At 51.2% G+C, this 24497-nt stretch overlaps 1 protein-coding gene across 2 annotated transcripts; it reads right to left on the reverse strand.

Annotated features, from left to right (window-relative positions):
• Window positions 1-3186: 3186 nt before the first annotated feature.
• LOC122544458 (uncharacterized) lies at window positions 3187-23110 on the reverse strand. Of its 2 annotated transcripts, none has more exons than XR_015754022.1 (3): window positions 22998-23110; window positions 13448-13486; window positions 3187-3323 (listed from the first exon to the last, which is right to left on the reverse strand). XR_015754022.1 is itself a non-coding variant. In XM_087981786.1 (3 exons), exon 2 carries the CDS (start codon window positions 17156-17158, stop codon window positions 16484-16486), a length of 675 nt encoding a protein of 224 aa, XP_087837912.1. In that variant the 5' UTR covers window positions 17159-17512; window positions 22998-23097; the 3' UTR covers window positions 3187-3323; window positions 13448-16483. The 2 variants fall into 2 exon arrangements, 1 of the variants encoding a protein (XP_087837912.1); XM_087981786.1 differs by having other exon boundaries at window positions 13448-17512; window positions 22998-23097.
• Between the last annotated feature and the right edge of the window lie 1387 nt (window positions 23111-24497).

The raw sequence follows: 24497 nt of genomic DNA on the forward strand, positions 1-24497 counted from the left end.
AATCAGGATGACAGGAACAGAGTGCAGGATAGTGTTACAGCAACAGAAGGGGAGAGAAATTGCGAGAGGGCAAGAGAGCCAGGGCGCGACCCAGAAAGTGGGTACAGACTGCTAAGGGGCAGGGGTGGGTGGGGAAGAGCCCAGAGCGTGGAGACAGACTGGCGGGGTGGGGGTGGGGGAAGAGCCCAGAGCATGGGGACAGACTGCCAGGGTGGGGGAAGAGCCCAGAGCATGGGGACAGACTGCAGTGTGGGGGTGGGGAAGAGCACAGAGCGTGGGGACAGACTGCCGGGTGGAAGAAGAGCCCAGAGCGTGGGGAGAGACTGCCAGGGTGGGGGGAAACCAGTGCATGGGCAAACTGCTGGGGGTGGGGGGGGGAAATCCCAGACAGCGGGGACAATCTGTCCGGGGTGCGGGGGAACACAGAGCATGAGACAGACTTCCGGAGAGGGGGGGTCCCAGAGAGTGGGGACAGACTGCCAGACGGGTTCCGAGAATGTGAGCTTAGACGGCAAGGGGGGGGCGAATGAGGAGCAACACGAGCATGGGGACAGACACACAGCCATCAGGAGGGCAGAGCGAGAGATGAATGTGTGGAATGGGCCCGTCAGGACAGAGACTGAAGCAAGGAGGGAGGGAGGGAGACAGTGAGGGAGGGAGATAGTGAGGTGAGGGGAGGACAGGGAGACAGACCTGTGGAGAGGTGCACTGAAAGGGAGCGGCTGTGTCTGATGGGTGAACCCCAAGTCCTTACACACTCAGATTCAGATCCTCATCCTGCTCCGAGTCAGAGTACAGGGACCTCCCCTGGGCCTGTGGGGGCAGACGTTCCTTTTCCTATCCTGTCTACTCTCTGACGTGCTGTCTTCGTCTGGATCATCCTCGGGAATCTGGGGGAGGAGGAGGGGCGAAACAGTCAAGGCAGTCAGAGCGTCACCCCAGGGAGTGGACTGTTGAGAGGATTGGGGAGGGGTGTGTGGGGGGAGAGGGTGGAAATTTAGCGAGTGGGGTTTCGAACCGACTGGGAACAAGCCCAACCCATCCCGTCCCATCCGCCAACCAGTCCCCACCCGTTCCCTCCCCAAATGCCATATCATACACAGCTGCAACTCCCCTGGGGTTGAGGCCCTTCTGTCCAATACTTGGTGCAGTGTCTGCAGCAGAGGACTAAGGGGGCAATGGCCAGAAAATGGAGGCAGATTGATCTGACCCAGGGGGCAGGGGCTACAGTGGATGCGGGGGGGGCTAGGCCCAAAGGTTGCAGACACAAACGAGAAGGGAACAGTGAAGACTCCTGCAGTTCAACAGCTCACCAAGGCTAATGGGAAGGGGGGGGGGGGGGCTTTACCTGTTCAGGGTGGGAAAAAAAAGACTGGGTTTAGGGTGGAGGGGGTATTGTTGTGGGGGGGGGGGGGGGTGGGGAGAGAAGTGGGATACTGGGTTTCTGGTGGAAGGGGACTGTGTTTACGGTGGGGTATTCTCAGGGAGGGACTGGGTTTACGGTGAGGGTATTGTCGGGGGGGGCTGAAGGACTGGTTATACGGTGGGAGGGACTAGTTTTATGGTGGGGGTGTTGTCGAGTGGGGAGGACTGTGCTTACAGTGGGAGGCACTTGATTTATCGTTTGGAGTATGCTGTCGGGGGGGATACTGGGTTTACAGTGGGGGTGTTGTCAGGAGGGATGAGGTTTACAGTGGGGCAACTGCGTTTACATTGAGTGAGGGTGGGGGGGACTGGATTTACAGTGCAGGGTGTTGACAGGGTGGGGAGGGGAGACAGGGTTCATGGGGGAGGGGTGTTGGGGTGGGAGGCAACTGAGTTTATTGTGGGGTGGCAGGTTGGAGGGGACTGGGTGTACTGTGGGGTGTTGGGGTGGAGGAGACTGGGATTACGGTGTTGGGGCGAACTGGGTTCACTGCGGGGGGGGTGTTGTCGGCTGGGGGAACTGGATATATGGTCGGGGAGTGTGTTTGGGGGGGGGGGGGGGGGAATTGGATTTATGGTGGGAGGGGACTAGGTTTGCGGTGGGGGATCCCCCACCCTCGCCCGCACCCCAACAACCCCCCAAAACAACTTACCGGCCTCCCGCCCCAGCCGCTGGAAAACCCGGTCCACCTCTTCGGGATTCTCCTGGTACAGAGTCAACGTGCGGCTGACCTGGGGGGAGAGGGGCAGGGGGTGGGCAGGGGAGGGACATGGTGAGGGGGAAACAGGCAGAGGCAGAGGGGGAGCAGGAGAAATAGTTGGAGGGGGAGACAAAGGGAGGGGAAAGAGCGGGGTGGCAGGGAGGCAGATGAGGGATAGAGTGAGGAGGAAGGGACAGAGGCAGAGGGTGAAATATGGTGAGAGGGAGAGGCCGAGGGAGGGGGAGGGACAGAGAGAGATAAATTAATGAACAGGACAGGTTCACTGGATCAGCAGGTGGGAGCGTGTGAGTAAGACGACAGGGAATGGCTGGGGCCAGGGTGCAAAACAGTGAGGGAAGTTGAGGAAGGACCCCTCTCTATCTCTGTGGCATTCTCTCACAAACAGTGCATTGACTGAACTGGATTAGCCTGACTGCCTGTGCGGCTTTGCATTGCGGGAGAGGGTTGCCGAGAAACAAACTCCTCAGCAAGAGAAGGTAAAAGCAAACACAGCTTCTTCCAGGCAGGAGATGGAGTCTGCAGGAGAAACTCTCAGGAATTCTTTGCTGAAACTTGCAAATCTCCTGGAATCACACACACCATGTGGCTGCGACAGTTGAAAATAAACTAGAAGCCACCCAAACTGGGAGAACTGGCCACTCCCCTTCCATTTTTCATCTCGACTCTTCGGCACCTCTGTCTTTACACTCTCTCTTCAAATAAAAGCTTATGACATAATGGCCTTCTTAAAGTGACGGCATCATCACACAATCGGTGCAGAGGGGAGAGGCCAGAGCTCAACAGCAAAGGCCCTCTTGTCTGTCAGCAACTTGCTCGACAGAGAGTTGCTGCATCAGACCTGAGGGGGACAATGGGAGAGATGCGATCCAGGATGGGGAAGAGAGGGTCTGCCTAAAGGGAGAAGCTGGTGGGGTTATGCCAAAAAACTACGACGCGGGGTGGGGTGGAGGTGGGGGGTGGGGGGGAGAGATCATTGTGGCAAATGCCAACAGGGGGACCCCGAGTGGGGGGTGAGGGGCAGTGCCTGCACGAGGGACTTACCCGTCCGGTGTAAATGGGGACAGTTAGTACGTTGGTGCTGTCGAGGATTCTGCGATGTTTGACGCGGGGCTGGCGGACATGACGAGGGCAATCGATCAGCTCCAGCTCACTGTCACTGTCACTGCTGACATCTCGCTGAAGAAAGATGAGAACAAGACAGTTAGGACCAGCACCGACAGGACCAAAATGCATCAGCACCCTACACGCACTGACACACACCAGCACCTACATGCCCTGACACAACATGTGCCAGCACCTAAACACGCCAACATTGACAGGGCCCGACACTAACACGGGCTCGCACCAACACGGCCAACACACACCTTCACAATCAGTACGAGAGAAAAATGGACCTTGATCAAACAAGCCAACTAGAAAGAAGTGGTAGATAGAGTTTAATTGAAAAGATTGTGATTTGCTGCAGTTTGGTAGGGCAAACCAGGGCAGGATTAATCCAGTAAATGTTCAGGTTCTGAGGACAGTTGCCAAACAAGGAGACGAGGGTCTAGGTGCAGAGTTCCTTGAAAGTGGAATTGCAGGTAGACAGGCCAGTGAAGAAAACCTTTGCCACACTTGCCTTCATTGGGCATAACATTGATTTGGGTGGTAAACTTACGGCTGTAGAGGACATGGGTGAGGCCACTTTTAGCATATTTCAGTCTCCTTCCACAGGAAGGCTGTTGAGAGGGTGCAGAAAGAATCTACAAGAATTGTGTCAGGTTTGGAGGGTTTGGGCTAGAGGGAGAGGCTGAATAGGCTGGGGCTGCTTTCCCTGGAGAGTCAGAGGCTGAGGGGCGACCTTATAGAGGTTTGTAAAATCTTAAGGGGCATGGATAGGGTAAATAAACAAGGTCTTTTCCCCAGTCAAAAAGAGTGATGCTGGAAAAGCACAGCCAGTCAGGCAGCATCTGAGGAGCACGACAGTCAACGTTTCAGGCATGAGACCTTCATCAGGAACGTGGAGGGTGTAAGGGAGAGGAAAAGGGGCTGAGGGAAAATTTTGGGATGGGGGTGGGGCTGGGGGAAAGTAGCTGGAAAAGCGATAGGGACAGGAAGGTGGGAGGGTGACAGTGATAGGTCGGAGGGGAGGGTGGAGCGGATAGGTGGGAAGGAAGATGGACAAGTAGGACAGTTCAAGAAGACAGTGCCGAGTTGGCGGATTGGATCTGGGATAAAATGCGAGGAGGGGAGATTTGGAAACTGGTGAAATCGATGTTGATGCCATATGGTTGGAGGGTCATAAGGCGGAAGATGAGGGCATTCTTCCTCCATGGGTCGGGTGGCTTGGATTTGCCGGTGGAGGAAGCCCAGGATTTATATGCCCTTGGTGGAGTGCAAGGGAGAGCTGAAGTGGTCAGCCACAGGGAGAGGTGGGGGAAAGAGAAGAGTTGTTTGATGCATGTCCCGGAGATGTTCCCAAAACGTTCCATGAGGTTGGCGTCCTATCTCCCAGAGGTACAGGACACCACATCGACAGTAAATGAGGTGTTTGGATGTGCAGGATGCGGAAGGATCCTTTGCGGCCTGAACAGAGGCGAGGGGGGAGGTGTGGGCATAGATTCTACACCCCCTGTGGTGGCAAGAGACTCAGAGGGAATGGTCTCTAGGGAATGCAGATAGGGGTGGGGAGGGAAATATATCTCTGGTGGTGGGATCTGTTTGTATATTGTGTAAGGAAGTTGGTGGGATGAAAGGTGAGGACCGGGGCGTTCTGTCCTTGTTGCAGTTGAGAGGGTTGGGGTTCGAGGATGGAGGTGTGGGAAGTGGAGGAGATGCACTTGAGGGCATCGTTGACCATGTGGGAGGGGAAATCTATCTCTGGTAATGGTGGGGTCTGACTGTAGGTGGTAGAAATAGCAGAGGATAATGTACTGCATTTCCAGTGCCACATGTTTCCACTCTGACTCTCCAGCATCTGCAGTGCTCACTTTGTCAAGGTTTTCTCCCTGAGCTGGGCTGGATGTGGGGTGGGTTTAGGGAGAGGGGAAAAAGGTTTAAAGTGTGGCCTGTGGGTTAACCTTTCTCACACACACACACACAGGGCGGTGTGAGTATGGAAAGAGCCATCAGATATGGAGCTAGGGGGGAAAAAATCCTTACTGAGAGCCCTCCTCAGGAAGTGGTGGTGCACAGACATGTATGAGACAGCTGGATGGGGACAAGGACAGGAACGGTCTGGGGGGTGGGACGGGGACAGGGACAGGAAGGGTCTGGGGGATGGGGGGAGGTACAGGAAGGGTCTGAGGGCTGGGGGGGGGAGACAGATACAGGAAGGGTTCTGGGGGGTGGGGACAGCGACAGGAGGGGTCTGGTGGGTGGAGTCAGCGACAGGAAGGTCTTGGGGGGGGAAACAGCGACAGGAAGGGTCTGGGGGGGGGGGGGGACAAACAGGGACAGGAAGGCTGGGGGAGGCGAAAACAGGGACAGGAAGGCTCGGGGAGGGGTGGGGGGGGGGGAAGAAACAAGGTCAGGAAGTCTCGGGGGGGAAGACAGGTACTGAAATGGTCTGGGGGGCGGGGGGTAAGAGGGGGCAGGAAGAGTCAGGGGGGAACGGGGACAGGAAGAGTCTGGGAAGTGGGGGGGCAGGAATGGTCTGGGGGTGGGGGGTGGGACAGGGACAGGAACAGGAAGGGTCTGGGGGGTGGAGACAGCAACAGGAAGGGTCGGGGGGGGGGGACAAACAGGGACAGGAAGGCTGGGGCGGGCGAAAACAGGGACACGAAGGTTCGGGGAGAAAACAAGGACAGGAAGGGTCTGAGGGTGAAATAAGGGACAGGAAGGTTCGGGGAGAAAACAAGGACAGGAAGGGTCTGAGGGGTGAAATCAGGGACAGGAAGGTTGGGGGGGGGGGGGGGGCCGGGGGGAGACAGGGACAGGAAGGGTCGGGGGGAAGAAAACAAGGACTGGAAGGCTGGTGGGGGGGGGGGGAAGAATTGGGATAAGAAGGATCTGTGTGGTGGGGGGGGGGAGACATAAACAGGCAGGGTCTGCGGGGGGGGGGGGGAGAGAGAGGCAGGGTCTGCGGGGGGGGGGGGGAGAGGCAGGGTCTGCGGGGGGGGGGGGGGAGAGGCAGGGTCTGCGGGGGGGGGGAGAGGCAGGGTCTGCGGGGGGGGGGGGGAGGCAGGGTCTGCGGGGGGGAGAGGCAGGGTCTGCGGGGGGGAGAGGCAGGGTCTGCAGGGGGGGGAGAGGCAGGGTCTGCAGGGGGGGGGAGAGAGGCCGGGTCTGCGGGGGGGGGGGGGGGGGGAGGCGGGGTCTGTGGGGGGGGGGGGGAAGAGGCAGGGTCTGCGGGGGGGGGGGGGGGAGGAGGCAGGGTCTGCGGGGGGGGGGAGGCAGGGTCTGCGGGGGGGAGAGGCAGGGTCTGCAGGGGGGGGAGAGGCAGGGTCTGCGGGGGGGGGGGAGAGAGGCCGGGTCTGCGGGGGGGGGGGGGGGGGGGGGGGAGGCGGGGTCTGCGGGGGGGGGGGGGGGGAGGCAGGGTCTGCGGGGGGGGGGGGGGGGGGAGGCAGGGTCTGCGGGGGGGGGAGGCAGGGTCTGCGGGGGGGGGAGGCAGGGTCTGCAGGGGGGGGAGAGGCAGGGTCTGCGGGGGGGGGGAGAGAGGCCGGGTCTGCGGGGGGGGGGGGGGGGGAGGCGGGGTCTGTGGGGGGGGGGGAGAGGCAGGGTCTGCGGGGGGGGGGAGAGGCAGGGTCTGCGGGGGGGGGGGGGGAGAGGCAGGGTCTGCGGGGGGGGGAGAGGCAGGGTCTGCGGGGGGGGAGAGGCAGGGTCTGCGGGGGGGGGAGAGGCAGGGTCTGCGGGGGGGGGGGGGAAACAGGGACAGGAAGGGTCTGAGGGGGGGGGGGGGAAACAGGGACAGGAAGGGTCTGTGGGGGGGGGGGGAAACAGGGACAGGAAGGGTCTGTGGGGGGGGGGAGAAACTGGGACAGGAAGGGTCTGTGGGTGGGGGTATTGGACAGGAAGTGTCTGTGGGGGGGGAACAGGCACAGGAAGGGTCTGTTGCGGGGGGGGGAACAAGGACAGGAAGGGTCTGTGGTGGGGGGGGGGGGAGAAGACAGGGACAGGAAGGGTCTGTTGGGGGGGGGGGGGAGACAGCGACAGGAAGGGTCTGTTGGGTGGGGGTGGGAAAGACAGGGTCAGGAAGGGTCTGTTGGGGGGGGGGGGAAGGGACAGGAAGGGTCTGTGGGGGGGAAACAGGGACAGGAAGTTTCTGTTGGGGGGGGGGACAGGGAGAGGAAGGGCCTGTTGGGGGGGGGGACAGGGAGAGGAAGGGCCTGTTGGGGGGGAGACAGGGAGAGGAAGGGTCTGTTGGAGGGGGACAGGGACAGGAAGGGTCTGTTGGGGGGGACAGGGACAGGAAGGGTCTGTTGGGGGGGGACAGGGACAGGAAGGGTCTGTTGGGGGGGGGGACAGGGACAGGAAGGGTCTGTTGGGGGGGGGACAGGAAGGGTCTGTTGGGGGGGGGACAGGAAGGGTCTGTTGCAGGGGGGGACAGGGACAGGAAGGGTCTGTTGGGGGGACAGGGACAGGGACAGGAAGGGACTGATGGGGGGGGAACAAGGACAGGAAGGGTCTGTGGGGGGGGAACAAGGACAGGAAGGGTCTGTGGGGGGGGAACAGGGACAGGAAGGGTCTGTGGGGGGGGGAACAAGGACAGGAAGGGTCTGTGGGGGGGGAACAAGGACAGGAAGGGTCTGTGGGGGGGGGGAACAAGGACAGGAAGGGTCTGTGGGGGGGGGAACAAGGACAGGAAGGGTCTGTGGGGGGGGGAACAAGGACAGGAAGGGTCTGTGGGGGGGGGAACAAGGACAGGAAGGGTCTGTGGGGGGGGGGAACAAGGACAGGAAGGGTCTGTGGGGGGGGGAACAAGGACAGGAAGGGTCTGTGGGGGGGGGGGAACAAGGACAGGAAGGGTCTGTGGGGGGGGGGGGAACAAGGACAGGAAGGGTCTGTGGGGGGGGGAAGAACAAGGACAGGAAGGGTCTGTGGGGGGGGGGGGAGAACAAGGACAGGAAGGGTCTGTGGGGGGGGGAGAACAAGGACAGGAAGGGTCTGGGGGGGGGACAAGGACAGGAAGGGTCTGTGGGGGGGGACAAGGACAGGAAGGGTCTGTGGGGGGGGGGGGGGGACAAGGACAGGAAGGGTCTGTGGGGGGGGGGACAAGGACAGGAAGGGTCTGTGGGGGGGGATCAAGGACAGGAAGGGCCTGTGTGTGGGGGGGGAGACAGGAACAGGAAGGGTCTTTGGGGGGGGACAGGGACAAGAAGGGTCTGGGGGGGTGGGAAGGGACAGGAAGGGTCTGTTGGGAGGGGGGGGGACAGGAAGGGTTTGTTGGGGGGAGACAGGGAGAGGAAGGGTCTGTTGGGGGGAGACAGGAACAGGAAGGGTCTGTTGGGTGGGGACAGGGACAGGAAGGGTCTGTTGGGGGGGGGTGAGACAGGAACAGGAAGGGTCTGTTGGGTGGGGACAGGGACAGGAAGGGTCTGTTGGGTGGGGACAGGGACAGGAAGGGTCTGTTGGGGGGGGGGACAGGGACAGGGACAGGAAGGGTCTGTTGGGGGGGGGGGACAGGGACAGGAAGGGTCTGTTGGGTGGGGGGGGACAGGGACAGGAAGGGTCTGTTGCAGGGGGGGACAGGGACAGGAAGGGTCTTTGGGGGGGTACAGGGACAAGAAGGGTCTGGGGGGGGGGGGGGGGGGGGAAGGGACAGGGTCTGTGGGGGGGGACAGGGACCGGGTCTGTGGGGGGGGACAGGGACAGGGTCTGTGGGGGGGGGGGGGACAGGGACAGGGTCTGTGGGGGGGGACAGGGACAGGGTCTGTGGGGGGGGGACAGGGACCGGGTCTGTGGGGGGGGACAGGGACCGGGTCTGTGGGGGGGGGACAGGGACCGGGTCTGTGGGGGGGGACAGGGACAGGGTCTGTGGGGGGGGACAGGGACAGGGTCTGTGGGGGGGAGAGGGACAGGAAGGGTCTGTGGGGGGGGGGGGGGGGGGACGGGAAGGGTCTGTGGGGGGGGGGGGGGGACGGGAAGTGTCATTGGGTGGAAGGGGCTCGAGGGCGAAGACTTCTCAGTCTCATTCTCTCCGTCCTCACCTTCGCCGCCATTTTCCTTCCAAACGGAGCCCGGATCCGCGCCGCCTCCTCCTATTGGCCTGGAGACCTGCCAGTCAGCTCCCATCTCCCCACAACCCGGCGTCTGATTGGACCACCCGCCGCATGTCCATCATAGGTTCCCGCCTACCTCAACCTCCTTCCGATTGGTCAGGCCGCCTGCCTTACTTGACGTCCCGCCCACCTCTTCCCCCTCCGCCCTATCACTGACAGTCCTGGAAGGTCCGCCTCCTGACCGTATTTTGTCCAATCCCTTTCTCGGCACTGCCATTTAAGCGGTCACGTGTAGGTCCCCCACGTTTTGCTTATTGGTCGAGCTCAGCGTTCGAGGGCCGATCCTGCCACTTCCCTGATCCGCTTGTTTACCTCATTTGTCAATCAGAGCTTTACACCCCGCCCCCTTTTACTGGTTGGCCCGTCGTCCCGAGACCTTCCTCCGGTTGGTTGGCAGCGTTGTGGCCCACCAGTTTATCTCGCTCCCATTGGCTGGACGCTACCCCCCCCCCCCCCCGGAGAAACCGTCTCTGACCGTTTCCGCCTTTCTCTCTTCCCAGCGCTTTCAGCTGTCAATCAGGGACAGAAACAGGATTCAACAGCGTAGGCGGAGAAATCAGGGTTAACCTTTCCTCAGTGGGCAGAGAGAGAAATCAGGGTTAACCTTTCCTCAGTGGGCAGAGAGAGAAATCAGGGTTAACCTTTCCTCAGTGGGCAGAGAGAGAAATCAGGGTTAACCTTTCCTCAGTGGGCAGACAGAGAAATCAGGGTTAACCTTTCCTCAGTGGGCAGAGAGAGAAATCAGGGTTAACCTTTCCTCAGTGGGCAGAGAGAGAAATCAGGGTTAACCTTTCCTCAGTGGGCAGAGAGAGAAATCAGGGTTAACCTTTCCTCAGTGGGCAGAGAGAAATCAGGGTTAACCTTTCCTCAGTGGGCAGAGAGAGAAATCAGGGTTAACCTTTCCTCAGTGGGCAGAGAGAAATCAGGGTTAACCTTTCCTCAATGGAGAGCGAAATCAGGATTACCCTTCCTCAGTGCAGAGAGAAATCAGGATTAACCTTTCCTCTGGGCAGAGAGAGAAATCAGGGTTAACCTTTCCTCAGTGGGCAGAGAGAGAAATCAGGGTTAACCTTTCCTCAGTGGAGAGATAAATCAGAGTTAACCTTTCCTCAGTGGGCAGAGAGAGAAATCAGGGTTAACATTTCCTCAGTGGGCAGAGAGAGAAATCAGGGTTAACATTTCCTCAGTGGGCGGACAGAAAAATCAGGGTTAACCTTTCCTCAGTGGGCAGACAGAGAAATCAGGATTAACCTTTCCTCAGTGGGCAGAGAGAGAAATCAGAGTTAACCTTTCCTCAGTGGGCAGTGAGAGAAATCAGGGTTAACCTTTCCTCTGTGGAGAGAGAAATCAGGATTAACCTTCCCTCTGGGCAGAGAGAGAAATCAGGGTTAACTTTTCCTCAGTGGGAGAAATCAGGGTTAACCTTTCCTCAGTGGGCAGAGAGAGAAATCAGGGTTAACATTTCCTCAGTGGGCAGACAGAGAAATCAGGGTTAACATTTCCTCAGTGGGCAGACAGAGAAATCAGGGTTAACCTTTCCTCAGTGGCCAGAGAGAGAAATCAGGGTTAACATTTCCTCAGTGGGCAGACAGAGAAATCAGGGTTAACCTTTCCTCAGTGGGCAGTGAGAGAAATCAGGGTTAACCTTTCCTCTGTGGAGAGAGAAATCAGGATTAACCTTCCCTCTGGGCAGAGAGAGAAATCAGGGTTAACTTTTCCTCAGTGGGAGAAATCAGGGTTAACCTTTCCTCAGTGGGCAGAGAGAGAAATCAGGGTTAACATTTCCTCAGTGGGCAGACAGAGAAATCAGGGTTAACATTTCCTCAGTGGGCAGACAGAGAAATCAGGGTTAACCTTTCCTCAGTGGCCAGAGAGAGAAATCAGGGTTAACATTTCCTCAGTGGGCAGACAGTGAAATCAGGGTTAACCTTTCCTCAGTGGGCAGAGAGAGAAATCAGGGTTAACCTTTCCTCAGTGGGCAGAGAGAGAAATCAGGGTTAACCTTTCCTCAGTGGGGAGCAACCATTGAGTCGGCAGCGCCCAGAAAAGGGAAGGACTGCTGGAAAGTTGAGATCCCAATCTCCTCCAGAAGAAAGGCAGCATCCAGAGTGCACTCAGCAAGATCCCATGGTGGCCAGTGGTGGATGCAGGAGGAGGGAGCAGCACCAACACGTTTCCGGACCGAGGGGGCTCGCAGAATTCCCAGACCCACCTCCAGTCTGCAGTCTCCCATTTCGAGATACCACCCACATTCCCCTCACCACCTGATTCAGGCAATTTCTGGGAACCCCAACACCCACAAGAGATTGAGTAATCCCAGGTCCAGGGCCTGTGGCTGTATGTGTCTTTCAGACACTCGCAGTCTGGAGTCGAAACTATCGAGCTGCTGTGCTCTCTCTTCCTCTCACCAGCTAAAACCCTACCAGCTAAGGACACCAATTTAAGGGAGTGTGGTGTAAAATTATGTCCCAATACATGTGTGAATCATAATGTAACACATGTATTGGGCCAAGCAGTGGAATGTGGTGAAACGGTTAAAAATTATGTCCCAATACATGTGTGAATCTAACCGGAATGGAGGTGTTGCTTAGTCCCGTGTGAATCTTATTACACACCTCCCCGTGTGAATCTTCTTATCTGTATGTAACCAGAATGGAATGTGTTTTTTAGCCTTGCTCTGCTGTTCACATGAATGTTTATATCTGGAAAAGAGTATATCAGCTGGAAAAGTCTCCAGTTCGGGGAGTCTGCTCCGGGGTTACGTTTAACCGCCGAGCGTGGGTTGTTGGCAACCGCTCTACGAGAACTGACGGCTCCCAGTTCCGGTAACATGTAGAGTGAGTATAAGCCAGACCCGGGAGTCTGCTCCGGGGTTACGTTTAACCGCCGAGCGTGGGTTGTTGGCAACCGCTCTACGAGAACTGACGGCTCCCAGTTCCGGTAACATGTAGAGTGAGTATAAGCCAGACCCGTTGTAAGTATGAGACCTGGTTGTGGCGACGCTGCGGGGAATAAAATGCTCATATTCTAGCAGACTCGCCTCTTGGTCGTTTGTTCTGTGTCAGACTACTCTCCTATGAACCTGACCTTGAGAATTTTTTAAAACAGGGAGGAACCAACATGTATTCTGTAGGAGAGACAGGTTCCAGTGGTCACAAAGCAGACACAGTGACTCCAGAGCACTTCAAGGAGCTGACTGACACACCATCACTTGATACAATCCTGACAGTGTGGAAACAGGCCATTTAGTCCAACAAGTCCAAACTGACCCTCCAAAGACTAACCCACCCAGAACTATCCCCCTACCCCTGACTAATACACCTAACCCACACATCTTTGAACACTAAGGGCAATTTAGTATGGCCAATCCACCTAACCTTCACATCTTTGCACTTTGGGAGGAAACTGGAGCACCAGCAGGAACCCACGTAACACGGGGAGAATGTGCCAACTCCACACAGTCGTCAGAGGCTGGAAACGAACCCAGGTCTCTGGCGCTATAATGCAGCAGTGCTTGCCACCGTGCAGCCTGTAACCTTTCAGAGGTAACGAGAGATCGGCACCTAATGCTCCGTGTCACATAAAAACAAATTCGTCTGGCCACGCACTTTGTAACTTGAATATGTGCTTTTGTGGGCGGCATGGTGGCACAGTGGTTAGCAGTGCTGCCTCACAGCGCCAGAGACCCGGGTTCAATTCCCGTCTCAGGCGATTGACTGTGTGGAGTTTGCACATTCTCCCCGTGTCTGCGTGGGTTTCCTCTGGGTGCTCCGGTTTCCTCCCCCAGTCCAAAGATGTGCAGGTCAGGTGAATTGGCCATGCTAAAATTGCCCCGTAGTGTTAGGTAAGGGATAAATGTAGGGGTATGGGTGGGTTACGCTTCGGCGGGTCGATGTGAACTTGTTGGGCCGAAGGGCCTGTTTCCACACTGTAATGTCATGTAATCTAATCTAATCTGGTCATCACTTTCTGAGGCTGACTGGATTCTGCTGCCTCACTGTGGAGATTCTCACCGAGTGACCCTGGTCACAATCATCCCCAGGGAATAAGAATCTTGCAATGTTTGTCAGGACAGTCAAAATGTACAAATAAATTCAAACTTACATTAAATAATTGAAAGTTGCATGGCACCACATTTCACAGCTAAACAAAAACAAATTTTATTGTGTGAATGAAAAATTAAACAAAGAAACATCCTAGCTTAACACAATCTATGTAAAGATTTGAATTCAGTTTTACTTTTACACCCTTTATCTCACGAAATCTGGAAGATTTATTCACTTTCTTCAGGATTCAACCCAAAGGTATGCCACAACCCACTGGAATTTACTTGGGATTTCTCCCCAGTTTCTCATTCTGATACTTAACATTGCCAAAGCTCTTTCTCAAAGATTCACAACTGATCTTGGAGGAACTTGTTTGAAAGAGGTCACAGCACAGAAACAGTTAAATACGTAATTTTAAATGTAACCTTGCTGTAGATCTCCAATAGTGAGTATTGGGTTCTCTCTTGATTATACGTTTTATTGAGATCTGTCTCTTGATTACATTTTTAAAATATAGTCTTTATTAAGTTAGCCTGAAGCAGTGGGGCTGTTTTCCCTGGAGCATTGGAGACTGAGGGTGATCTTATAGAAGTTTATAAAATCATGAGGGATATGGATAGGATAAATAAAGAAAGTCTTTTCTCTGGTTTGCAGGAGTCCAGAACTAGAGGGCATAGGTTTAGGGTGAGAAGGGAATGATATAAAACGGACCTAAGGGATCTGGTATTTCTTCTTTTGGGGTTGCCAAATTTGCCCTCTCTGGGGAAACATGGGAAGAGATCGTGTAACATTCTTACCCACTGTGCGAGGAAGAACATGGTAGTGAATTGGACATCGGAAAAACCAGCAGGTCTTATGGGTGGCGTAGGCTGGTGATGGAGCATCTCCCCCAAGACTACCTCACAAATATGGCGCACCACAAAACAGAGCAGTTTCACAAGACGTGGCGGCCCTTTTTAAATTATATTGATGCAGACTTATCAGTAATATTATTTAGGGCCGTGGTATAGCTCTGGGAATCAGTATGGGTGCCGTGGGGGCCTGGGAGGGGAAGGCTGGGAGAAAAAGAACGCGGGTACTATAGCTGGTGGTCCCAGGGATGAGAGCCTCAGTGGAGGTGTGATAAGTGAAATAGAATAAGTAGTGAGATATAAGATTTAGTCTAAGCTGCTTGAATTTAGTTTAATTTAATATTTATTTAACTTAAACTAAACTACAAACAAATTAAGTAATTGCGTTTGTTTTGGTAGAATAGCAGGTCGTCCATTACTAATAGTGTCACGTTATAACTTCATTGTACTGTCTCTACCTTTCTATGTTTTGATGTTATTCTTTTTTTTGTATATAGATGTTTTGTAAAAGATTTACAAAGGTCTTTAATAAAAATATTTGTTTAAAAAAAAGTCTATCTCAGCCTTCAACATAGGTAATAACCCAGCCCCGATAGGTCTCACTTGTAAAGAATTTCAGCCTCACAACCTTTGAGAAGAAATTCGCCCTCGTCTCTATCTCAAGTAAATGACCAAATATTCTGCGATTGTGCACAGTGTGGTCCTAGACTTTCCCACAAGGGAAAACAAACTTTTTACAATTATTCTGTCAAATCTCTGAATCATCATAGAATCCCTACAGTGTGGAAACAAGCCCTTTGGTCCAACAAGTCCAGACCGACCTTCTGAAGAGTAACTCACCCAGACCCATACCCCGACCCTGTCACTCTACATTTACCCCTGACTAATGCACCTAATCTACTCATCCCTGAACACTCTGGAGCAATTTAGCATGGCCAATTCATCATAACCTGCACCTTTTTGGATTGAGAGGGGAAACCGGAGCACCCGGAGGAAACCCACGCAGATACAGGCAGAACATGCAACTCCACACAGAGAATCACCCGAGGCCGGAATCGAACCTCGATCTCTGGTACTGCGAGGCAGCAGCGCTAACCACTGAGACACTTTTCTGTAAGGTCCTGTATCATTGCTCTATTTTGCAACATGTACAAGCCCAATCTGTTCATCTTCCCCTCTCAGCAGCCCCTCTATGCCTAGGGCCAGCCGAGTGCACACCCTCAATGCCCAGTATATCTGTCCTTCAATCAGAGGCCCCAAAACTATTCACAATATTCTGGCAAGTATCTTCGACACACATTTCCCCGCAATAACATGCATTAACACAATGAAAAGGTCCAAAGCTTTCCCTCATACGATTTCAGCTGAGCCAGCAACTCCAAATAAAAATCCTTCTTGGACATCTGGAAATGACTTCCCCAAATATATAAATGCTTCCAAATCCCTCGCAACTATTTGCGCTCGTGGGAAATGCATTAGGAAGGATGAGTTTCTCAGGAGCTTCCCCTTTTGGTGCAACATTGCCTGGAAAAACACCATCTGCTTTTATCAACACTGATTTACTCCATGATCTCCAGCAATTTGCTTTAAACGTCCCACCAGTAAAAACAGATCAGTTCCATTGATTCAGTTACGTCTTCTGCACCATTGTTTTGACCATCTTCAGGACAACGCTTCGAGGGTTCAGACAGGAACATGGGAGTGGATGTGACAATCCGATCCATCATTATCTTGTCACATGGTGAGACAGTGTCGAAAGGCTGAATGGCCTTTCTGATCCTCATTCATTTGTTTGATGTAGAACAGCTTCCTGCCACCACATGACTCAGTGAGAGCCTTACTGGAGATTTCTTCCTCCAGATCCAAGCTCAGCAAACCTTCTGGCTTCTTTTCCCCCTAAGCGATTCCAAATGAGCTGCCACCTTTACAAATTTCCTAGGAACTTCTGTGAGAAGCATCCCCACGTCAATTAAATAAAACTACCGCCTATCATGACCGTCTCCATGCCAACGTGGAGAACATGAAATGTAAACTGAAGAACTTCTACCTCCCAAACCTTCCTCTCATTCATCAATTCCTTATGGCATTTGAAGCATCCGCCACATTGGATGCAAAGTGCTGAGGTGGCCAGTCCAGCAGAAAGAAACCCTCTGAGCCTCCCACTTCACCCACTGGCAGAATCAACATAGTTTGGTCCTGAATGTGATGGGCAGCAACACTAACAGCAGAAAACACTCCTGCAGTCACTGGTGATCTCGCTGGTGTTTCTGCAGACTGGAGAATCGATTGTATCCCTTCCCGCACTGAGAGCAGGTGAATGACCTCTCCTTGGTGTGAATCTGTTGGTGTTTCCGCAAGTGGGATGACTGTGTGAATCCCTTCCCACACTGAGAGCAGATGAACGGTCTCTCCCCTGTGTGAACTCGCTCGTGTTTCTGCAAGTTGGATAATCGAGAGAATCCTTCCCTGCACTGAGAGCAGATGAATGGCCTCTCCCCGGTGTGAACTCGCTGGTGCGTTTGCAGATTGGATAACTGCGTGAATCCCCTCCCGCACTGAGAGCAAACGAAAGGCTTCTCCCCAGTGTGAACGCGCTGGTGGACATGCAGGTTGGATAACTGTGTGAATCCCTTGCCACAATGAGAGCAGGCGAATGGCCTCTCCCCAGTGTGAATCCGTTGGTGTTGCAGCAAGTTGTGTGAATCACAGAATCCTTTCCCACATGCAGAGCAGGTGAATGGTCGCTTGCCAGCGTGAAGCTGCTGGTGTCTTAGCAGATTGGAGACGGAAATGAAACCTTTCTCACACATGAAACAGGTGAATGGCTTCTCTCCAGTGTGTCTGCGCTCATGAATGTCAAGTGCAGATGGGGAAGGGAATCCTTCCCCACATTGTCCACATTTCCAGGATTTATTCATGCTGAGAGTGTGTCTCTCAGGGTTTAACAATCAGTTGAAGCCTTGTTCACACACACAGAACATACGTATGGTCTCTCTTCCTCTCTCTGCTATGAACTATAATTTCTTTTTCAGGCTGTTAAATTAGTTACAGCTTTTCTTCACTGTCAGAGCACTAAAACACTCTCATTCATGTGTGTCTCACAATCTTTCTCCAGTCACATTCATTTTTTAAACCTTGTGAAGCAGACTGATGAGAGGAATATTTCTTCTTCCATGGTTAAAGATCTATGACATTCAGATCCTGACAGATTGATTGATTTCAAATCTTGTCAGTTCCAGAATTCTTCCTTCAAATCCTCCCCTTCAAATATCCTGGAAGAGCAGATTAAAAAGTCATCACTATCAGTGCAAGATAAAAATTCACGAGAAATATTCTAAAGGCGATATTTAATGCTAATTGATGGATTTCTGTTGACTATTGTCCAGACTCAATGGGCGAAACAGCTTCTTCGATACCGCATGGTTGTATGCTTGGTATAGAGCCATAGAGTCATAGAGAAATACAGCATGAAAACTGACCCTTCGGTCCAACTCATCCGTGCCAGCCCGACAACCTTAACTTATTCTCGTCCTATTTGCCAGGAATTGGCCCATATCCCTCTAACCCCTTTCTATTCATACACCATCCATGTTGTAACTGCACCAGCCTCCACCACTTCCTCTGGCAGCTCATTTCATAAACTCACCACCCTCTGCATGAAAAAGGTGTCCCTGAGTTTTTAAGTTTTTCTCCTCTCACCCTAAACCTATGCCCCCTAGCTCTGGACTCCCTCACCCCAGGGAAAAGACTTTGTCTATTTACCTTATCTATGCCCCTCATGATTTTATAAACCTCTATAAGGGTCACCCCTCAGCTTCTGACACTCCAGGGAAAACAGCCCCAGCCTATTCAAACCCTCCAACCCTGACACATCCTTGTAAATTTTTTTCTGAACTCTTTTAAGTTTCACAACATCTTTCCACCTTCGAGCCACTTCTGTACCAAATGGCTAATTCTCCCTGTAATCCAAGAGATCTAACCTTGCTAATCAATCTATCATGATCAGCCTTGTCGAATGCCTTTCTGAAGTCCATATTGACCTTGTCCACTGCTCTGTCCTCATTAATCCTCTTCATTACTTCTTCAAAAAATTCAATCAAGCTCCTGAACCATGATTTCCCCATGTTGTCACAAAGCTGGTCCCTTTCTTTTCTAAAAGCTGTTTCTTGGTTCAAGGATACTTTGTCCTTGATTCTATTCAGAGGAGTAATGAACCGGGCCGGGCTCCGATCAGTCTGGTTTGGTACAGAGATGAAAAGGATTTTGAGAGGCCTTTTGTTTATACGTAACCAAATGAGACTTCAGGCCAAAGTGGTCATACTTTAGAAGTATAATGAAACAGGAGTCGTCCGCTCTCTAGCTGAGCAGTGTTAATTCAGTCTTCAATTGGTTGAAAATTCAACAGGGAGCTGTGTGAAAACTCTCTATTTCTGCCCTTCAACTTCAACCTGTAAGCATGTGTTCCATTTATACAGGTTTCTAAAGGGAGTTTGCTTATTGGGACTGTTGTGTATATTCCAAACAGCATAATTCAGTCCAGTTGGATAGGTTGAGTTCTGTAGGGGTTCTTTATTCTGTTCTTGTGTTTCATTGTGTCATTTTGTGAATAAATTTTGTCTGTGTTAAAATCTAGTAGTCAACCTAGCTAATTTTTAATCCAGGTAATTTTCACTGTACACTTACCAAAACACGTTGCAACGTTATGGTCTGAGCTGCCTGCTTAAGAATGTTTTGAGTGGTCTGGCGTAGTCCACAACAATGTTGACTACCCCTAATCCATCCTTGCCTTTCCTGTTCCTCAGGAATCCCTCCAACAAATTGCCAACCACCAATGTCAGGACCACTGGTCTATAGTTCCCTGTTTTTTCCTTACCATCTTTCTTAAGTAGTTGCACCACGTTAACCAACCTCCAGTCTTCCAGCACCTCACCTGTGACAATCGTGAATACAAATATCTCAGCAAGTCGCCCAGCAATCACTTCCCTCACTTCCCACAAAGTTCTAGGGTACACCTGATCAGGTCCCAGGAATTTATCCACCTTTATGTGTTTTAAGACATCTAACACTTCCTCCTCTGTAATATAGACATTTTTTAAGATGTCATTATTTATTCAATGTCCCTCTCTTGATGCAAAATACTCATTTACTATCTTCCCCATCTCCCGTGGTTCCACACATAGGCTGCCTTGCTGATCTTTGAGGGACCCCATACTCGTTACCCTACTGTCCTTCATGGACTTGGAGAATCTCTTTGGATTCTCCTTAACCTTATTTGCCAAAGCTATCTCATGTTGCCTTTTTGCCATCCTGACTTCCTGCTAAAGTATAGTTTCACTAACTTTATACTCTTCTAAGGATTCACTTAATCCCTGCTGTCTGTGTCTGACATATGCTTCCATCTTATTCTGAACCAAACCCACAATTTCTCCAGTCGTCCAACATTCTTACGCCGACCAGCCTTGCCTTTCACTCTAACAAGAATATACTGACTGTGGACTCTTGGTATCTCATTTTTGAAGGCTTCCCTGTTTCCAGCCATCCTTTTACCTGCGAACATCTGCCCTCAATCAAATTTTGCCCAATACTGTCAAAATTGGCTTTCCTCCAATTTAGCGATTTAACTTTTAGATTTGGTCTATCCTTTTCCATCTCTATTTTTAAACTGATAGAATTATGGTCATTGGCTCCAAAATGCTCCCCCACTGACATTTCGGTCACCTGTCCTGCCTTATTTCCCACAGGAGGTCAAGCTTTGCACCTTCTCTAGTAGGTACATAAGGAATCAGAAAATTTTCCTGTACGCACTTAACAAATTCCTCTCCGTTCAAACCTAACACTGTGGCAGTCCCAGTTTATGCTTAAAAAGGTAAAATCGCTGACCATAACCAGCCTATTAGTCTTACACATCACTGAGATCTCCTTGCAAATTTGTTTCTTAATTTCTGGCTGACTTGTGTGGGGAGAAGCATAGAACAATCTTAATTTGGTAGTCATCATTTTCTTATTTCTCAGTTCGACCCAATAACTTGCCAAGATGTATTCCCAGGAATATCCTCCCGAAGTAGAGATGTAATGTTATCCCTCATCAAAATAGGTACTCCCCTTCCTCTCTTGCCCTCCCTTCTATACTTCCTATAGCATCTATGCCCTGGAACATTAAGCTTCTTTATGATATATTACAAGTTGAAAAATATTTGAATTAACAGGATTGAAACACTTGATTAATGACACAACAGGGTGTAAGGAAGAATGTTAGGCAGCAACTGGTCACAACCTGGAATGCTCGACATATGAGAAAGTGACAAGAATTATTTCAAAGAACTGACTCAAAATTGACAGGATTTATGCCGACAGTCTTCAGGGATGTGTCGGTTAGGTGCATGAGTCAGGGGCAAATATGGGATAGGGAACAGGTCTGGGTTGTTTACTCTTTGGAGGGTCAGTGTGGACTTGTCGGGCCAAAGGGCCTGTTTCCACATTGTAGGGATTCTATGATTCTAACTTTGCTCGTTGTTTTAAGCAGGTGTATAGTGGATATTTCAGGAGTGATGAGCCCACCTACCCACACTGTAGGAATTCTAATTCTAAAACATTAGAGAAATTAGTGTGGAAACAGGCCCTTCGGCCCAACAAGTCCACACCGACCCTCTGAGGAGCAACCCACGTTGATCCATTCCCCTATATTAACCCCTGACTAACGCACCTAACACTACAGGCAATTTAGCATGGTCAATTCACCTGACTTGCACATCGTTGGACTGTGGGAGGAAACCGGAGCACCTGGAGGAAACCCACGCAGACAAGGGGAGAACATGCAAACATCACACAGACAGTGGCCCAAAGCTGGAATCGAACTCAGGACCCTGGTGGTGTGAGGCAGTATTACTAACCACTGAGCCACCGTACCGCCCCACTAAGATTCTAAGATTCTAAAACTAAGATTTCAAAATAAAATGGGGTAGGCATTTGAGGGAAATGAACCTGCTGTATGTCAAATATATCAAGAGAAATAAAGAGTGACTGGATTGCTAGAGAGTTGTCGCAGATATAAATTGCTGAATGGATTCTTATGCCATGAGTCCATCACTGTAATATAGAATTTCACAGCAATTCTCTCATTCAAGACTGGAAACAACATGTGAATGGTACAATAGCATGCTGGTATCAAATATATTCAGGAATTCTGAAGAAGGGCTTATGTCCGAAACGTCGATTTTCCTGTTCCTTGGATGCTGCCTGACCTGCTGAGCTTTTCCAGCAACACACTTTCAGCTCTGATCTCCAGCATCTGCAGTCCTCACTTTCTCCATGACTATGTGTGGCACAATCGCTCAATGGTTAACACTGCTGCCTCATAGCACGAGGTACCCAGATTCAACTCCAGGCCTCAGGCAATTGTCTGTGTGGAGTTTGCACATTCTCCCCAGGTCTGCGTGGGTTTGCTCCGGGTGCTCCCATTTCCTCCCACAATCCAAGGATGTGCAGGGTAGATGAATTGGCTATGGTAAATTGCCCGTAGTGTAAGTTAGTCAGGAGCAAATGTAGGGTAGGGGAATGACTCTGGGTGGGTTACTTTTCAGAGGTTCAGTGTGAACCTGTCGGGCCTGATGGTCAGTTTCCACACTGCAGGGATTCTATGATTATATCTCAATCCTATATTAATGTACTTCCTCATCACATGTCAGCCCTTACTTGGAAATCACACCTTCTACTTATGAACATTAAGAAATATGTCATTCTGTTCACCAGGTGTCAGGCTGAGGGAGTGAAAGATGTCACGGCCTTTTAAGAGTTAAAAATCACACAACACTAGGTTATAGGCCAACAGGTTTATTTGGAAGTACTAGCTTTCAGAGCGCTGCTCCTTCATCAGGTAACTAGTGGGGCAGGATCATCAGACACAGAACTTGCAGCAAAAGATCACAGTGTCATGCAATTAAAATGATATATTGAACAAACCTAGACTGCTCTTACGTCTTTCAATATTTTAGAATATGCTGCAGGCTTTGATTCATTAAATGTAAATACCAGAACATCTTCCAAGTCACATTCCTGAGATAGCTTCAGGTTGTTTTTAATTAAAAAAAGACAATGTATTAAAGATGTGAGGTTTGAGTTGTCTGTATTCCAATCTTGAATCAGACTGGTTCTATTTCCAAAGTAGGAATTTATAAAATGATATTTGGACTGACCACCTGCAGATTGTGCTTTTTTGAACAAAAATAGAACCAGTCTGACTCAAGACTGAAATACAGACAGACTGAACCTCACACTTTTAGTGCACCGTCTGAGCTGAGATGTCACTTTTTAAATTATAAAACCTTATTATCTTAAGAATGTGATTTAAAAGAAGTTCTGGGATTTACATATTAATGAACCGAAACCGGCAACTCATTCCAAAAGATGAAAGTTAACAACAATCTAGGGTAGTTCAATACATCATATCAGTTGCATGACACTGAGATCTTTTTGCTATAAATTCTGTGTCATGCGATTTTGCTCCACAGCTACCTGCTCTGAAAGCTAGTGCTTCCAAATAAACCTGCAGGACTGTAACCTGGTGTTGTGTGATCTTTAACTTAGTCCACCCCAGTCCAACACCGGCTCCTCCACATTTCAAGAGAGTGGAAATCTTGGGCCTACCTTTCCCGAATCTGGCCCTTCCCTGGATTCACTTCCCTATTGTTCAATTCTTGCGAGTCAACAATTTAACCCCGAACGAGAAAGGAACTGAAAATAAAACAGTGTAATGCTCACGGATGTTTTCAGAGGGTAGGATGTTTCAGTCTGAGGAAAGCTCAGCCTTCATTCAGACAAAGATGAGGAGCAGCAACTTACTCCAGGCAAAAATGAACAGCTTCATCAGCGCATCGTCTAACTTCCGCATTCAGGCACTGGGAGCTCTGATTGGCTGGAGGTCCAACCCGCTTCCGGTCTTCCGTGGTTTCCCATTGGACAGCGATGATACGCATCAATTGTGGCACCGCCTCAGGCGTACGCGGACACCTTTCTTTAGCCGCCCGCCTGAGGCGGCGGATCGAGTGCTTTCCAAGGCATCGTGCTTTGTGGATACGTCCAGCCGCGAATGCCCAGTGGCAGACGAATCTGCAGCATTGTGCGAAAAGGATGGACATTGGAAATGCTACGGGCAGTCATACCTCAATGTGGCTGAAATTATATGAGTCGTCATTTTGTGAAACTTGAAAGGGTTCAGAAAAGATTTACAAGGGTTGCAGTTTGCAGATGACACGAAGATTGGTGGAGTAGCAGATAGAGAAGGGAACTGTTAGAGAATGCAGCAGAATGTAGATAGATTGGAGAGTGGGGCGAAGAAATGGCAGATGGAGTTCAATCCGGGCAACTACAGTGGTCATGTTTGGATATTGGTTTTACAGGGTAATTGAAGATCCAGCTCAAGAGCGAACTATACGATAAATGGAAAATCCTCGGGGAAAATTGATGTACAGACATCTGGGTGTTCAGGTCAATTGTACCCTGAAGTTGGCATTGCAGGTCGATAGAATGGACAAGAAGGCATATGGCATGCTTTCCTTCATTGGATGGGGTGTTGAGTATAAGAGTTGGCAGGTCGTGTTGCAGTTAAATAGGACTTTGGTTTGGCAACATTTGGAATATTGCATATAGTTCGAGAACATGGAACATAGAACATTACAGTGCAGCACAGGACCGTTGGCCCTCGATGTTGCGCCAAACTGTGAAACCAATCTGAAGTCCACCTAAACTACACAATTCTATTTTTGTATTTTTAACTATCCAATGGACATTTAAATGGCATTAAAGTTTCCTGATGAAGGGCTCTTGCCTGAAACATCGATTCTCCTGCTCCTTGAGTGCTGCCTTACCTACAGTCTTTTCCAGCACCACACGTTCGACCACCATAAAGTTGGCGAGTCTACTATTGTTGCAGGCTGTGCATTCCATGCCCCTACTACCCTCTGAATAAAGAAAGTTCCTCTGACATCTGTCCTATATCTACCACTCCTCATTTTAAAGCTATGTTCCCTTGAGCTAGCCATCAGGAACCAGGGTCTTACTGTCCACCCTATCTAACCCTCTGATTATCTTATATGTCTCAATTAAGTCACCTCTCACCCTTCTTCTCTCCAAAGCTTCATGTCCCTCAGCCTTTCCCCATAAGACCTTCCCTCCAAACCAGACAACATCCTAGTTAATCTCCACTGAATCATTTCCAAAGCTTCCATATCCTTCCATATACTGTAATGTAATGTAAAAAAA

Source organism: Chiloscyllium plagiosum, unplaced genomic scaffold (assembly GCF_037043375.1).
Source record: "Chiloscyllium plagiosum isolate Xiang-an unplaced genomic scaffold, Cpla_swu_hap1 HiC_scaffold_41, whole genome shotgun sequence".
Taxonomy (NCBI): Eukaryota; Metazoa; Chordata; class Chondrichthyes; order Orectolobiformes; family Hemiscylliidae; genus Chiloscyllium; species Chiloscyllium plagiosum.